The 17,127-nt window shown below is 40.3% G+C and overlaps 1 protein-coding gene across 1 annotated transcript; it reads left to right on the forward strand.

The window, feature by feature from the left end:
• Positions 1–12,822: 12,822 nt before the first annotated feature.
• On the forward strand, positions 12,823–14,897 carry LOC128270677 (cyclic AMP response element-binding protein B-like). The gene is made up of 2 exons (XM_053008089.1): positions 12,823–12,839; positions 14,444–14,897. The coding sequence occupies exons 1-2, from the start codon at positions 12,823–12,825 to the stop codon at positions 14,895–14,897; spliced, it is 471 nt and encodes a 156-aa protein (XP_052864049.1).
• Positions 14,898–17,127: the final 2,230 nt, after the last annotated feature.

The raw sequence follows: 17,127 nt of genomic DNA on the forward strand, positions 1-17,127 counted from the left end.
CGCGGTGGGCCCCCGTAGCAGATTTAGCACACGTTTGTGCTAAACCAGCCTACCTTTTCATGGCTTATCAAAAGACTGATATACACCATGATATAAAAACACCGGCAGTACGATAGAATTTTTTGGTGGTACAAGCGGATGCGATTCCCATACGTTTTTCATTTTCGTCGAGAAATACCAACATATCCATATCCGACTGTAAGGTAGGATAATTACATTATATGTGTTTGTATTTATCTCGATCATCAAATTGCTTTACATCAAATAACCAAGGGTTTTTTTTGTTAAGGTCTGCCAAAAATAAATTAAAAAAAATAGTACACACCCGTACCATTCACATGTCATCAGTTAAAATATGCTTGCCTAGAGTCTGGCATTAATTTATCTTTGAGTCTGGTATTGTCGATGTGACTACTTTCGTCAATTAATTATGAATGAACAAGTATAGGAAAGTGACCACAGATACGATACTTTTACTATTTTTACTTCTATTGACGAAAAGAACACTCTAGTAAAAGTTGAAACTCCTGTTTCCTTCTGTCTCTTTCGTGAAATATTTTTACAAAGATGCTCTTACTACTCGACGTGACACTCAGACTTCACTCGCGCCTTCAAGCAGATCTGTTGCCGCCCGTGCCGGTATAATTCCGAGATGTGACAATGACGGATGTTTGGTTGCAGCAAGAGCAGTTCATCATCGATTCTTGGCCACCAAAAGGAAACTTAATCCGAAAGCCGGGTGACGTTAGAGATGAACGAAATGTAAAAAACCTATATTTTGACGTATTTTGAAAACCACAAGCGAGTCACGTAATTTAAATCTTTTAAGTGGCAATAAGGGCAATAAGTGTTTGTTAACGGATTTTCCGTTGTCTTCTATTTATAGGTATGGTTTTATAACCTCTAAGTGTAAGTTCCAAATATTGATGTTGATTATGGTAAAGTGTCCATCGGCCTTTTTTTATATCTTCATAGATATGAATGAAAGATGTTGGTTTTTTTAAGTTTACATTGTTAGCGAAATTTACCATAGTCAGCATTTACCTTTATCTGCGCTGACCACTATTGAGCAGTGTGTGTTGTTTGTTTGGCGTATCCTTCTTTATTTCTTTCACTTTTGATACGTTTTATAAGAAACAAAAACTACAGCACTCCCAAGATTTTCGGTAGGCTTCTAGTTCGGTCAGTCGTGGTTTCAGTATTTAATGAAACATTCTGTAATTTACTCATAGGCACTTAAAGGCCAAAGGAATTTTCCCAGCATTAATGAGTTTAGTTTGCCTGTTGGTTTGGCTCCCAGCCTTTAATTGCAAACCAAGCAAATTAGTGATAGTCCAACAGTTTAATGACGATTGTTCCATTATAAGAGAGGACCGCCTGTGTCTGTCGTACACTTCCTTCTGTGCATTGGCAAGAAAGAGAACCATTAGCACAATCAGTAGCAATTAGGATCTCCTATTAGTGTAGAATCAGCATACTCTTACGACCAAACTAGATGCTGTGTGCGAAGGCAAAGGTTCCAGTCTGAAACTTCATGTTTTATCTATACACAGAGCATCAGACCTTATCGTTAGCCATGTCCTGAGGACGAAGGCTGAACGAACCTGCAAACAATCGACCCCAAAAACCGTTCGTCCTTCGTTTGGGTTTATTTGTTTTTGGAGGTCTACGAGCAAATGGAAAAACTGATCGGGACACCGCAGATGTTTACGAGTATGTGACCTCTAGAAAATTAGCTTATCTGGAGAAGCACACATTATTTTTTTTCTTAGGCCAGACTGACCGTATTTATGCACACATTACGATAAATTAGTATCTAACATGTCAATTATCCTTCTTCTTGTTTTAGTTGTTATGGAACCGAATTATTGGGCATGTTCTATACTTTTATATTAAGCAACACACTAAAGGTGGCCTTACGAGCCGAAATGTTTTTACGATTCACGGCATAGGTCTCAGGTCATAATAAGATTCCCAGGTGAAATGGATTCTCCTTCTTTAAATTTTGTTTTATCTTAAAAAGAAAGCGTTTTCTTTTGGGCATTTTATCTTCCATTGACTCTTTAATTTTAATTTTAACGGTCCCAGTCGATGTCTATCGAGCAGAAAACTAATCGCCTCAGCCACACCCAATCTGCATCTGGTTTAACTTAAGCGGCAACTTCAAACAAGTTTCTCTGTTTCCGACAAAGCAGGAGCTGTCGATAGTTAATAAAGCGATCTGCTTTGTATCGGACCCATCGTAATAACAAAATATCGATGTTGCGCCAGAGCTGCGTCTCGAACTCGACCATAAGTGGTTTATGCTGGCGCCATCCACTGGCGAGAAGATACGTAAGTCGTCTGAGAGCCAAGCATCTTCTTCTTGCTGCTGCCGCCTTTAATAGGCTTTTGAAAGGGTTCTGACCCCTTTGAATGACGGTCATGTGTTTTCAAATTGAAAATTTCTGTCGTAATCGAAAGATGGTTCTTAGGAAGGTTAGAGCTGCACGCGACAGAGAGGACAGAGTGACAAGGAATTTAATTTTGTAACTTAAAAAACCGTTGCCGACGGTTTTGGGGCTCATGTGTCATGCACATGCGTCACTTTTCACGTCAGTTTCAATGTGTGTCACAATTTTGCAGGTTTCGTTTCCAGTTTTTTTCCTTGTTATTTGCATCATCTCAATGTTGGCAGGAAAAATACATTCCCTGGCCATTTGTTACTGAAAAAAGAAAATCGCTTCGTTCATGGACATGCGAGAGTGGTGAGTGATGGCGAACAACCGTGAAGTTACAATCAATTTGCACCCTCACTACGGTTCCTCACATCCACATGCGCGTTCAAGATGAATCCCTGTCGAGACCTCCATCCTTTCCAGGGGAGTTTTCCCATTGTTAAAGACTGAAAAGCGTTGACGTTGTTTGGCACGGTTCGTTAGCGATTCGAAACGGAAAACCGTCTCCAAGGGGACGGTTCACTCTCCGGAAAACAGGGAAGCGGCAGTATTTTCGACACACACTAGGACTGAAGAATAATCATAGACCCAGCGTAGCTGGTACAAGTTTTGGTGCTTGTGTGTGTGATGCTACAAGGTGTGGTACATGATTTCTGTTCTTCGGAGTAGGCAGAATATGGGTCGGTTCGAAACCTGTCACGATGGAGTGAGTGCCAAGCTATTAATAAGTGGCAAGGCGAAAGATTTTCCAACTACGTCATATAAAGTATTTAAATGTTGACTGTTCTGGAAATCTTTAAAAGGAACTAACGAATGTGTTATTGGTTATACATTCACATTGTTATGTATGTGAACCAAATGGTTGCAAATAACTGTAAATAAAACGTTGCAGCGCAACATTTTAAATATCAATTATCATCGCTTCCTTTAAGAACGTAGATGCCTTGCTAAAAGTTAGCGAAATTGCTACCTACTTTTCCTAAAAACATGATGCTGAACGACGAAAAAATGGTAAACAAATGACTTCGAAAATGTCGGTAACAAATGCTCTTTGTTTAGCGAATCATGAATCATGCTTTTAGCAGGTGTGCATATTGCTCACTCAACCGATGGCCGACACATCACACATGAACATGATGCTCGCTAAGTGGGGAAAAGCTCAACTGTCAACGTGCATAGAAAGAGACAAAAGCGATGGGCAATAAAAAGATCTAAAACAAACCATCATCATCTTTGCTCCAACATTCCGTCTATCTCGTGTCGACCAAAACCAAAGCAATGCAAAAGAAAAAGCAACGGAACCATTGTGCTGGCGGAAATAATTTAACCAAATTTATGATTCCATTACCGAATCATTTTGTTCCTAGCCATTAACCTCCGCGAGAGACGTGTCGGCGGAAAGATATCCCTTGGATAGCTAAGGATAGAGAAAAGGAAATACCGTAACGAAGCTGCTTCTTTTCGCATCATTAATTATAATTCTCCGTTCCCGGTACGAAGACCAAAAGATTTTGGCACTTCAGCTCAAGAAGATGGGACCGTTAATTCGGCATGATGGATCACGTTAAAACCGGAAGCAACATTTTTCGGAGCATCAAAAATATCGATTTATAAAAAAACATGCAAGAAAATTAAATAATAACCACACAATTTCTAGCAGCCCTAGCTCAGATAATCGATTATTTTTTAAAAGACATTTAATGACATTTAAAGGACAGTTTTTTTTATGATTCAGATGTGAAGTTATCGTGGCAGCGATAGACCGATGATCGTCGGCTGAAAACCTTGAATTGTCCAGGTCAGCATCTAGTCAAGATCAAGGCTAACAGCACGATCTGCTGGGAAATCGCATTATGCACCCTTTTCCGTCTTTTCGTCTTTTTCTTGCCCCTAGCAGCAATGACATTGTTCCGGTAGATCAACAGGATCATTTGATTTATTGTACCTAGCATTCTTTTTACATGATGGCATTCATGATACTGACCTATCATCGACATAACGTCCACAATGTAAATAAGAAAGTAAAATGTCTTCCACCAATCAATACTGTTGTTTAATGCTAACCATTTGTGTTTAGGCAAACATCCAATAAAAATAAAAGAAAAAAATGTCTTCGTTTCATCAATGACAATGTATGCGTTAGGTAGTCAGAAAACGTCGAAACAATAGTCAGGTAATTTCTTTAAAGGGCTCAGTGAAGATGTCTACTATGAGCACGCACAAATTTATGCGTTCAAAGTGCTGGACGATGTCGTCCACTTGAAATGCCGCCATTTGATTGAAAATCTTTTCTGAACCCTCAGCGTATAAAAACCGAAACAATGCAGAATCATGATAGTCGACTGAACAAGGCAAGGGAGCGAGAGCTTCTTTTCAGCGGCCCAAAAAGATCAGGGCAAATCTTCTGATTTAATTATTCATGAACATTAAAATGCAATTACGATGCCAAGTGGACTAGGGCAAAATCAAAAGAATGAAAAGCAGTAGTGCGAGTTCGAATTTACAATGATCCTTAAATTGTTTCATTGTCTTCCGGACAAAAAAGACTTCTTGCCATAGGATATTTTTAGAAGAGTACTTACCTACTCTCGCTAACACAATCTTAGATAACGCATAGATGAAGTATCAATGACATTGGTTTATGGTGATAATCGAAGCACATCCGGTGCTTGTTAGGGTTATTATTAGGGTTGAGCTGAAAATAAGACTTACTTTACACAAAGTAGTTCTGCATCGCTCCGGAACGTGAGCTGTCGATAGCTCCAACACGTGCTGTCGATCAGAGAGTCCTCCTGACCCGGAGCTGTTGGCTGCCGGAGCGGCTACGGTTTAATGACTTCGGTGTTCCCCGAGGCTGATAGCCACATCCCTCCGATGCACGATCGTTGACAAGTATGAATACAGTCCGGACCACACTTGTTCCAATCTGGTCAGCTCGACCACCGCCCGGCTGTAATTGAATTATGCAAATTCGAAGTAAAATGAGACAGTGCTATGTTTTAACAGAGCAACGATCAAACTGGAAACCGAAGCGGTTCGGAACATGTAATGGAGAACCCATTTTGGAACATGTTCTGCCAGAAGCTCGAAAGCAGGTTTGGACAAGGTCTTCCGCGACTCCGAACTTGTGGAGTGATTGCAAAATGTAAACCGTTTTTTCCCCTTTTTATTGCATGCACACATTTTAACATGTATATGTAAGCGAAAAAGAAAGAACTCACACGTGATGGGGGAACAGAATAACTGTTGAACACTGGCGAGAAGTGGAATTTCAACTTTGTTTGGTCAAAGCTAATGAAGAAAAAGGAGTAAGAAAACAAATCAAACATGAATCGAAAAAATCCTCAAGGCAACTGTGGTATTGTAATTATGTCATGTTAAAATTGATGATGCATAAAGATAATAAACTATTACATGTGTCAGAAGTGTCTTGTGAGTAATGTCATAATGTTATGCAAACAGGAGACACCACTTTCCCTTAATGGTGATGATGGAAACTGATAAATATCCGATGCTTTGGTTGAAATTAAACAGGAATTAATAGGATTATCAACCGAGTAATGTAGGCAAGCATGTGCGCTCACCGGAATATTCTAGACGGTCAGGAGTGGATTCTGTGTTCAGTTCTGGTCATTGTGTTCCAGTGTTCATTGTGACGGAGGTATTTCAAATTGTCGTTCGTCGTTGACCCTGTTTCCCAGGTGGTTGCCCAGATCCTTTTGCAGTCGTTCCACGGACTCCATTGTCTCCAGCAGCCATGAACTGTTTCGTAAGAAAGAAATTAAATGAAAACAACATAGGGGTCATAAAATAACACTATGTTAGAACAGGGATCTCCAGGTGCTGCTGAATTGATACCCACTATAACAGCGCTTCTACACACGCGTTTTAAACTTGTCTCCTACCAGTTAATTGACAGTCGAACGCAGCACAACAAAAACTACAAAGAATAGCGGTCCAAAAGCCGGAAAAGAAAAAGTTTTTGAGGGCCTGAGACTTTGGCACATTATCTATCGCCTACTAATAAACTTCAAAGATTTCCAATGTGACACACTACCGAGATAAAGCATCAGAGCTGCTTTTGAAGCAGATGCAGCTGCTGTTGCAGCAGAAACTACATAAAAGCAGTGCGTGGTAGAAAACCGATCACCATTTAAATCTGTTTTATGGTCGTCAAGTTGACCTGGTGTGTGGGCTTGACTACGGCACGGACGGGCACTAAACCTTCTAAACCATCAAGAAACCTGTACAAAAATAAGGGAAAAGTGAAAAAATGTAAAACCAGCCATATAGAAATATATTTAAGTAAAATTCTTTGCTTTTAGCTGTTAAGGATGATAAGAAATATTTTCCAAGCGAAGTTTTAGTAAAACGATATAAATTTTCACTCATTGTTACTCTAATTGTTTTTTGCTTTTAGTCAACCTTATTTCGGTTGGTTATGCTTTCATTTATGCTGAAGTTTTCGAAAACCAAATCGTTCCGTACTAATTGAGAATGAGATCTCAATAATTATCTGTTTCGGTTCTGTTGTCACTCGAAAACCTGTTGCAACATTAACTCTATCGCAAGTTAAGTTGCAAGACTTTATACATATTTTTCTAGAGTTTTGCGTTAAATTAGGCAACTGCCAAATACCAATTATTCATTGTCTTGATTGACGCCATGGGAAACAAACAGCACTTTACTACCAGGAAACGTGAACTATATGCAGAAAAGCCAAAAGCACCCCTCCTGTTTCTAATGATTGAATAATGACATGTTTGATCTCAATCAATCCCATGGGATCAGGGAGAGTATTTAGAAAACTCTGTGTCCCCTTTTGTGAATATCTTTGTAGGAAAACTATCTCGCGTTTGCCTTCGGTGGAAAAGTTATTCACACTCACAGTGTCACAGCACTACAAATGGTGGCCGGAAAATATCGGTAGATAAGTCATTGTGCATACAAATGGTCCACATTCTTCACGAGGGTCGAATATTTGAGATGCTTTGGGTTCTTGTTCCACTTTCTTGTGGAAACCGGAAATGTTCGTGCAGAGAAGATCGCGGGTTTAAATTAATTTTGTCAGGGAATTTAACAAATATTCCCACAAGGATTTTGTCACTTGTCGAATGATGGGCTGTCAAGCCATGCTAAGTGAATAGTGTGGGAGAGAAGGCGACCCTTCATTATGAGAGGATGGAATAGTTTCTAAAGCACATGCAAATGAAGTTGGAACATGAATAATGAAAGGGAAAACGTCTCTAACATTGTCGTTATTTCAGAAGCGGTTGTATCAGTCTACAATATTGTCTTGAAGAAACACCAACATCTACAAACGAAAATGCTCGGTGAGGATTCCTAAATGTAATCGCGCATAGGCGATTTCCTTTTGGTTTTTTCTATCGTCTCTGAAGCATTCGTTACATGAAATAACCAAATAAGGGCCACAAGCACTTACCAAAAACTATGATTGGAACTGGTTCCAAAATAATCGATAACGTTTAACAATTGACGATGGTATTGTTTGCAAGACTTTTGTAATTGCCGTAAACAATAAGCTTCTGAATATAATACCAATCGCAACATCTGGTAGTTGAAAATAAAATAGAATGCTTTCGTCGATCGTTTCGATCTCTACTTAAATTTTATTCCATATTATCTTACAACTTAAAGAATACCGAACCCTTATTCCTGAAGCATTAATGTACGTCGGTCAAGAAAATCAACAAAAGCCTGTTAGATAACAGATCTTGTAACCAAACTTTTACTTGCATTTCAGCATCTTGCTTTTACTTTATTGCAGCAGTGCAATAAGAAGGTAGTGTTCGATGATTAAGACATTCGGAGGATTGACCTAGCAGGACACTCTTCTTCTACCAGACCACCTTCGGGCACCGGAGTTGCGTTTGCGGTTGCAAATCAGCTCGACTTGACCACCCGTACTGACGCATACGGTCTTCGGCGTAATGTTAATTTGCATTTGGTGGCAACGAAAGAAAGAAAAGGTAACACGAGTAACACGGTGAGAACCGGCGAAGTTAACAACAAAAAAGAAGCAAGTTTTTGGGGCGACTTGCCTGCCAGACAATGCATCGGTGGTGATAAAAAAATAATAAAAATGCAGCTTAAAGACAAAACAAGACCTCCAACAGCGTGGACCACACACAGTTGGAGCCATGAAGTACTTCGAATATAATAACTCGAAGAGGTTTCATCGAGTTGATGTAAATTGCGCTTTAGCGTTTCGATTAAATTGCAACGACCGTCGAATATGAAAAAGCATATTGTAAAATTTAAAACTAATTTGAATAATTAACTAATTTTCGTATGATAATTTAGTTTTTGTACTCAGACCATGTATTTAAAGAGGTTAAAAGGGAATCACATTTATAAAAACAAATATTTACGACGATCTTCTCATCAATTTATTTTACTTTTACTTCCCATCGCAATGTTTTAAATTATTATGTCGTAAGAAGATTGAAGATTGAAGATTGTGTCCATGATAATTCATAAAACAATGTTTTGTGACATAACTTTAAGCAAAGTGCAACATATGATGGTGTACAACAACTATCAAAACTGTCAACAGAACCAGTGACATAAATTCCTTGTAAAGTTAAAATTCCCACAATTTGTTCAACAATACATTCAAATTACACTTCGACAAAAGCCGAAATTTCAATGCTCGTTACAACATTTGACGAGGGTTACAGTATAGCATTTATATTTATTCCACCCTTTGTAAGGGAACAAACATTCATTTGCTTTTAAACCGAATCGTTAGGCACGCGTTGTCATCAATCTTGGGTCGTCAGCGGTCAATCACACCGAGCTCATCTCCATTTTTCAGAAATTCGTCGTCCTCTGCATCATTAATAGATATCGTTGATGTTGGGTGTTCGAAATAGACATACTTTATGAAACAAAAACCGCTCTTTCACAGAGCATACTAACAATCGTCACCATTCTTCACCTTCAAGAACAATAAATAACCCATCGGTGCATCGCAGCACACTTCCGGTCTAGTGGTCGCCCAAAGGTGGTCAACCTAAAGACGTTCTTAGAGAGGTATTTTGTCTAATGCCCGTTGAAAACTGTTCTCTCTCTTTCTTTGTTTCCGATACCATATGGGGCCTGTCTGGTTGCTTGATATTTATTAGGCAACATTACTCACATCTTTTGACACAGTTTCGTCTCAAGTGGTCCCGTTTGTGGAGTTCCTTCCTGAAACTTCACATTGTAAATAATCACCCCTTCAAAAAGGTGCTCCCACAAGAGCAACCAACGACATCTTGAACGAGATGATTGATGTAGGGTGTAACATCCGCGGCTTAGAAAGCCGGGTGTTCAAAGTTGCATTGCTCCGGCAACATTTATTCTCACGCTCTGGAAGCGCCGTTTTAGTCATGAGGCAGAACTCTTCTTCTATGGTTCATTCCCTTTCGTTTGCCACTTCCCAAGAAAACAAGGTTTCGCTCCTTAATGAGAAAGTGTTCATCTTTTCAACAGAAACGAGCATTACTTTTCAGTGCGTTTCGTGGCTGGGACCATGCGCTTTATTTGAAATAGGACGCGGTCAAAAGTATTATTTATCTATAGTTAAACATCCTCTTCGTGATAAAAGCATGCTGTTTGTGCTTCCAAGCACTTCAAACACATGGTCTACAACTTCATACGGTGAAAACCTTTTACGGTAGTTTCTACTTTTACATATCTTCAACTTAATTTCAACAAGAGGTTGACCAAGAGGTACGATTGTTGTTTATCCGCATCTTATATTTGGATGTGCGACTTGCTCATAAATGGCCATCTACGAAAAATAAACAGTAACCAATACACCTTCCGATCGTTGTTTTCTGGAGCCAACCTTATCATCAAAATATGAAGCTACTATGAGTGGAATGATAAACGAACATAGTAGTAGTGTTTCCTTCTTTCACTGGTTCTATTCACCCAGCATTGCGAATGATTCTCAATTGATTAATTACCGCTCACAATGTTAGCGACTTCCCGTACCAATCCCAATGGTCGCCACGGAGGTTCAGCAACAAAGCTGGCACTAAGAAGGTTGGCCACATTTTGATGTTTGTCATTCAAACAAGATCGTTCCAAGTGATCGGACTCACCACAGTTAGCTGCGATTTTATCATAAAAGTGAATCGCCAGTCAAATACAACAACGAATGGTTCACGCATTATCAAACAGAAGTCCTAAACTCTCTAAAATCACAACTGTTTGTCGCCGTTATAGAAAACAGCTTCTTGTCATCATAAACCTGCTTTATGCTGCGCCACTCGTTTTTATTGTACCCCTAGCCACTTGATCATTTTCATAACGGTCTAATAGGCTTCGTGTAGCCGATTGTCACCCTTGTTGAAGCCTCAGACCCAGCTAAAATGTTGTAATGGAGCTCCATCAAGACAGTGAGATCGGAACAAGTTGAGCGCAGAAGGCTCATAAATAACACGTTCAGCTTCTGTACTATCTTAATATGCAAATCAAGATTTATCGAGATAATAGGATTATAGCTGTCACCATAAGGTCGACGATTGCTGGTTGTATAACCTGCGTGCGGCTGGTTATGTATCCGATTGGTCCACCGATCCGTTTGCATCACCAAGACACAAGATCACGAACTTCAAAGAGTGGAACCCCCTTGCAAGAGCACATGGCCGTTGTTGAACTCGTTTTGCGATAATAATTTAGATCATTCAACAAGATCCGTTAAGCTATGATAATGAGCAAAGGCAACACTGCTACATATCAACCTAACGTTTTCTTAAACTATTTTAAAAATGTAATAAAAATCAAAAATAAATTTATCATAGACCTACAAATTCCAAGCTGAGAAAATCTAAGAAATCGCTGAGTTTCATAGCTTCGGAGTAAATCATTAGAAATACAATATAAAGAGCGCAATCAAATTTAGGGTCTGCGACGCATTCCAACACTCCATGGGGTTATTTGGGGCGAAGGGTTTTTTCTTTGAGCTTTTAAACTTCACCTATGGGTAATTTGAATAACAAATGATGTATTGAGGAATTTTGTTATTTCCTGTTAGTTTTCTGGACACCAACATAATGCTGGCACCACAACGAACTTGCAACACAATGTTAACAGCGTAAAGGTGCCCAGTTCGGTTTGTCGAACTGAAAAAAGTTTTGATACCGTGTTGGACTTTAAAACACAATGCCGAGGCATTGTAACAAAAAATTATGTCATCAGTTTAGGAAAAGTGTAGGCAGAAAACCAAACGTTCCTTGTTGGGTGTTGACATAAAAACTAAAATGGCGCCATATTTGTTTGGTTAAATACGCAAAGCTTATTGTCATTCTGAACATTTTTACAACCAACCTACATAAATACATATCTCTACGTTAGAAATTGTTCTTTTTAGTTTAAAAGGGGATATTTTTTTTAATTATAGATGGTTTGAACTTATGGCATTAGGATTACAATGGATTATTACCAATACAAACATATCTCTTATTATGGTATCGTCATGAAAAGGCTTCATTTTTTCTCTTGTAAGAATGTCTGACGCATTTACCGCCTTGCTTTCTCGATGCCAATGCTTACAGAAATCAATTAATGGATAAAAAATCGACATGAAAAGATAAATTAAGCCCCAACATATGCCTATGCGTGCTGTGAATGTTCAGCCGAATTAATTTGCTCGCAATCGAACCAATGAATATATAGAACGACTTACGACTTCCAAACGCACTACAATCGACTGTATGGAATGGAAGCCAACTACAAGACGAGTTCTTCGATGGTGCAAAAATGAAGAGATCAAGTGGAATCGCAGACGACGTCCATTAATAAATCGAATTGAATCTAGAGTTCGAACCAGCTTGGCAATGTGATTGCAGCTGATCAAGAAAATACAGGTGAAAGAGAAAACGTCAAATGGTGACTAAACCGATCAGGCTGCTTCATTGAAGCATAAAATGCTGGCTACATGCAGCATTCAACGGATAAGTATTTTCAGTCATTGGTGAAGATGACTCAGTTTCCGAACGGGTCTCGGTTCGATTTTCGACAGTCGTTGGAATGAAAAATCAACGATCGCGATCGTATGAACATCGGTTGAGCAGGCAAGTTTGTGTCCTATTAAGTTATATTAATTCTGCTACGCCTGTCTGCATATGAATAATAATGCCTCCGTCTGCCGCAAAGGCTAAGCGGCCTTCAAACGACGAAAATGAAAACGGAACATTAACATACTCTGCTGTACTTTCAAGCTTTCCTCTTAGCCAAATAAACACGCGCCGCCACACTTCATAAGGTTAGAAGTTGAATAATTTAAACTGAAATCAACACGAGAGAGTAAAGCCACCATCATAATGAACATAAGATAAATAAATAACTTCTCTTTAGGGCCAGGGCTATGATGAGACCCCTATCAAGGTAAGCAGACCTCTTAGCGAGGTGGTAGGAGAGAAAAGGTAACTAGTCGGAAATTAACACTCACTTGCCACTTGCAGCAACCGAGGTTGCACCTTGACGTTGTCATGAGATGCATGGTATTCGCATTTCTATAGGCCGATGCCGCGGTATTCGACGACCGACTCCCGGGTAATGGTTGCCGCAGCTTCCAGCAGTTGGATACCGCTACAAAGGACGGTGTGGAGGTTTTTCACAGTCGGTTGCGATTTGGTGCTTCCGCTGCACTTGAACGAAATCTGCAACAGCAATGAAAATTGAAGTTGTAGTGAAGGCGGCAAACATAAGCACTCGACGTCGTTATTCTTTCTGCCAGAGAGTATTCTAAGGACTCCTGGCGGTCGTAGACGGATAAAATAAACCTCTGGGTGAGAGAATTTGAGCTTCACGCCAAGTAGGGGAGTTAGGTCCTTTTGAAAGATAACTAAACATTCCAGTAAACCACGAATCAGCCCCTGTTATTTCTATTTTTGGAAGCAAACCAACGATCAACTGTCCTACAATGAATACGACGTTTTGTAGTGGCGTTGGTTCTAGCGCCGAAGCTTTCAATATGATTGATGACCGCTGGTCTCAAAAGTGTCGTGTTTATGGGCTCCAGTGCATCGACTTTTCAATACGTCGTCAACGAAGCTCCCAAGCAGCTCTTGGCCATCTTCGAAGACCTACTCTTCCTCATCGTCACTATCGTTAAACTCGGGTAGCTGTTGCGGTTTCCTGTTAGCCACCTTGCCTCTTACCGATTCCGTCACGATGGTGGGGACTCGAAAAGTCAGACCTCGATTCACTATCATCGTGAGGCAGTCCATAGAAAAGGAAACTAAAACCGCCATGTTGACCACCTCCTGGCTGCTAACCAACTCACTCGTACCACTAACTAGCTGGCGCTCTAGCTTGCCGGCTGGCGTTATCTATCTGTGAGCCAAATTACATTGACCACCGAGCCAAACAAGCCGTTGGTAAATAATTGAAACGGTGTCGCTTTACTCATCCCCATATAGACTGCGAAAAGGAAAAGGGTTAAAATTGGCTCGGGTGTTTGTAGCCTATGTGCTGCAGGATCGAGTGTATTCTGTTCGGTGTAACCGTCGTTTACTCCTGAAACGGAACGTAACCAACGTCATCGGACCTTCGAGATCTTTGACTACAGCAAAGTTGAAGTTGTTTTAGGTGAACCTTTTTTTTCTTTTGTATTATAGAGACTTTGAGCTGCAATAGCCTTACATTCGTCTCTTTTTAGGTGAACCTGGCCGATTATATAGTACTTTACTGCACCAATAACAGAACCCCAATCAAAAAACGAATGTTGAAAAGGACCAGTGGCTCACTTGAAACTTAGCACTTGAAAAGCTGGTAAAGCATAAAACGCTTGTTACGTAAAATAGAGAGTTCACTGTACCACTTGCGAAGTAATTTTTAATACTTCCCAGCTTTCTTCAACGGTAAAGCGTTCCATTTTCAAAATGAAATTTGACGTCTTAAACGTCAAGTAATCGGTAGTTCAAAAAGAAACACCCTGTTCAAGCGACTGTCAACAATCGTAAATATAGATCGTACCAAATCACTAGAAGCGTCCAACTATTGTGTAACAAACCCAACACCGTAATTCACACAACAACGGGCAATTTGTACGCGATGGACATCAAACCCGAACCGAATACCGGCAGTGGTTCGGTGGCTATCAAGACCGAAACCAACAGCGACGGTACGTTGTCAGATGAGAAAAAGTCCCCTAAGAAGCGGAGCGATTTGCTGACCAGGCAACCATCCCACATCATGGGCGGCAAGGATCATGATCAGTTGCGCAATCGTGAAATGCGGTTGGCGAAGAATCGGGAAGTAGCCCGCCAGTGCCGACACAAAAAAAAGGAATACATCAAGCATATTGAAAATCGAGTGGCGCTGCTGGAGAACCAGAACAAGGCCCTCGTCGAAGAACTGAAAGAGCTATACCGCCAGCAGAACAGTGACAGAGTCGTCCAGAACACCGCTAGCGGCCGCCTAACAGACCGGCTGGAATAGTGACCGAGTAGCAGAACACCTGGGCCAACCGCACTATAATCAACTGTTTTCTTCATGGTTTTCGACACTATATTATGATTTGAAATACAGTTAATTATTCAGTATACTCTGAACATCAATAAACTTGTTCCAACGAGATTCCAATTTATTAATCCCGGGTCCATCCCTGAAATGACAATCTGGAAGGGCTGCAAAACACGCTTCAGCTGTTATGACCTCATCATTTGATGAAAAACGCTTTCGACGCATGACTTTTTGTTGGGTACGAAATAGATGGAAGTCGCTAGGGGCATAATCCATTTACCAGATTAGGCCCCTGGATGCAACAAACAATCCGTACTTTAATTCATGAAGTACGATTTAGTTTAAGCTTTAGCTTAAATTCAGCAACCCATCTTTTTGCTGTATTCATTGAAGGCAAAGAGTCCTTATAAACTTTCAACATTCGTTCATAAGTGTTTCCTTTGAGTTTAAACCTTCCAAAAATAAAAATTCAATCGCTCAATTTTCCACGTTTCACCGTTTTCCGACAGTTTTGCGACCCGAAGAAGCTTCGGTAGCACCTTCTCATTGGGGAACATTTCTTGTTGCACACCTTTCGCAATTTAATCCACTACACTTCTTTCTGCGCGCTTCCCACCATGCACCTGATCTCGATTTCATCTAATAAATGTTGCAGCCGATAGAGTACTGTGTGGAAGGACTACAACCCGAATCGAGGGCGAGTTTCGCGAATTAATGCACTTCACTACTCCGAGAGTGAAGGGCTGCTTCGAGCAACGGAAACTCCCAGAAAGATAGTGATACGATGTATAACCTGACCAAGACTTGCGAGATTGGGTGCTTTTCACTAATTTACTTTCTTCTTTTCTAAGACCTTATCGCAAGAAAGGCATGACTTCTTGGTGGCGGACCAAATTGATCGCGCTTCCGTTCTCGCCTCACTGACCGCAACTTAAAGCGGTGGATAATAGTGATTTCTTCTCTAGTGTTCCGGTTCCGTGTGTAACACAGTAGAGGTGGGATATAAATTTTGCACACCGAACAAACGAACATGGTGCATGTCCTCAGTGACTTTCTTCAATGCACGAGCAAGTCACCACGATGTTTTCCGGTTGGCCAGAGGTCATCGCGAGGAGAAAACTTGATCAAGGTTTTCGTTCTTGAACGTTTTCACGCTTCGCGGAGTCAAGACGACGTCTGGGTTTATTGGGGATGGGGTTTTCTGCCGGTTCCACTCTTGCTCAATCGATAAGGTTGGTGTCGTTTCCTCGGCTTAGTGCTCGTTGTTTTCGTTTTCCAACCAAGTCAAGCTTGTCAGCCCAGGTGATACATTTAATTGGAAAATTGAATTAAGTCTTAGTGATTGCTTCTTGCTTGCTTGCCGTCACCATTTGTGTTTTTTGAAAGATTTCCGAGCAAACAAACAGGGATTATAAAGTGGATCATTCTCTTTTTTGAATGACCAGAACAATTAAGATGGTGGCAAAAAACCAAAGCATTAAAGATACCGTATGCCCATAAATGTAAAAAAACCCAACTTCAAAATTAAACATGTGAAAGACACAGGCAAACAACCTGGTCGAACTTGCTTCTAGAGTTACTCACAAACGCAAAAAAATAAGCGAATCACAATCAGAACGAATTAAATCCGCGCATGTCGATGGAATAGAACTGATAAAAACTTGCAGGATAATAAAGACATTTTTACGATGCCCGACCCACATAAGCATTTCCACTTCTCGATGATTGCAAATTGCAAACTGGTTCTTGCAGCAGCCTCGGAAACACGTATTCTACTGCTGCTGTCGCTGCCAATCGTGCTCTAAGCAGAACCGGATCTAACATCACAGACTGGCGTATCTAGTTTCGCCATCTAACATCTGCTACTTGAGAAAAATTTAAATTTTAGATTTCAACTAGCTACCACGAAATAATAAATATCATAAATGCAACTTAGGAAACTTAAAGACTAGTTTGCATCCACTCTTTATGGACTATCAAAAAACCAAAGAAAGCTCGAGAAATTTTAATGCAAGAAATAATGATTGCATTCCAAACATCAAGATGAGTTTTGAAACCATGGAAGTGCCTTGACTTTTTAGTACCGTTAAGAATATTGCTCATTAGTGCTCATTACATGGTCGTAGAATATTATTCAAATCTAATATTATCGCGCTTCTTGGTTTAGCACAAACGTGTGCTAAATCTGCTACGGGGGCCCACCGCG

The sequence above is a fragment of the Anopheles cruzii genome, chromosome 3 (genome assembly GCF_943734635.1).
Source record: "Anopheles cruzii chromosome 3, idAnoCruzAS_RS32_06, whole genome shotgun sequence".
In the NCBI taxonomy this organism is placed as follows: domain Eukaryota; kingdom Metazoa; phylum Arthropoda; class Insecta; order Diptera; family Culicidae; genus Anopheles; species Anopheles cruzii.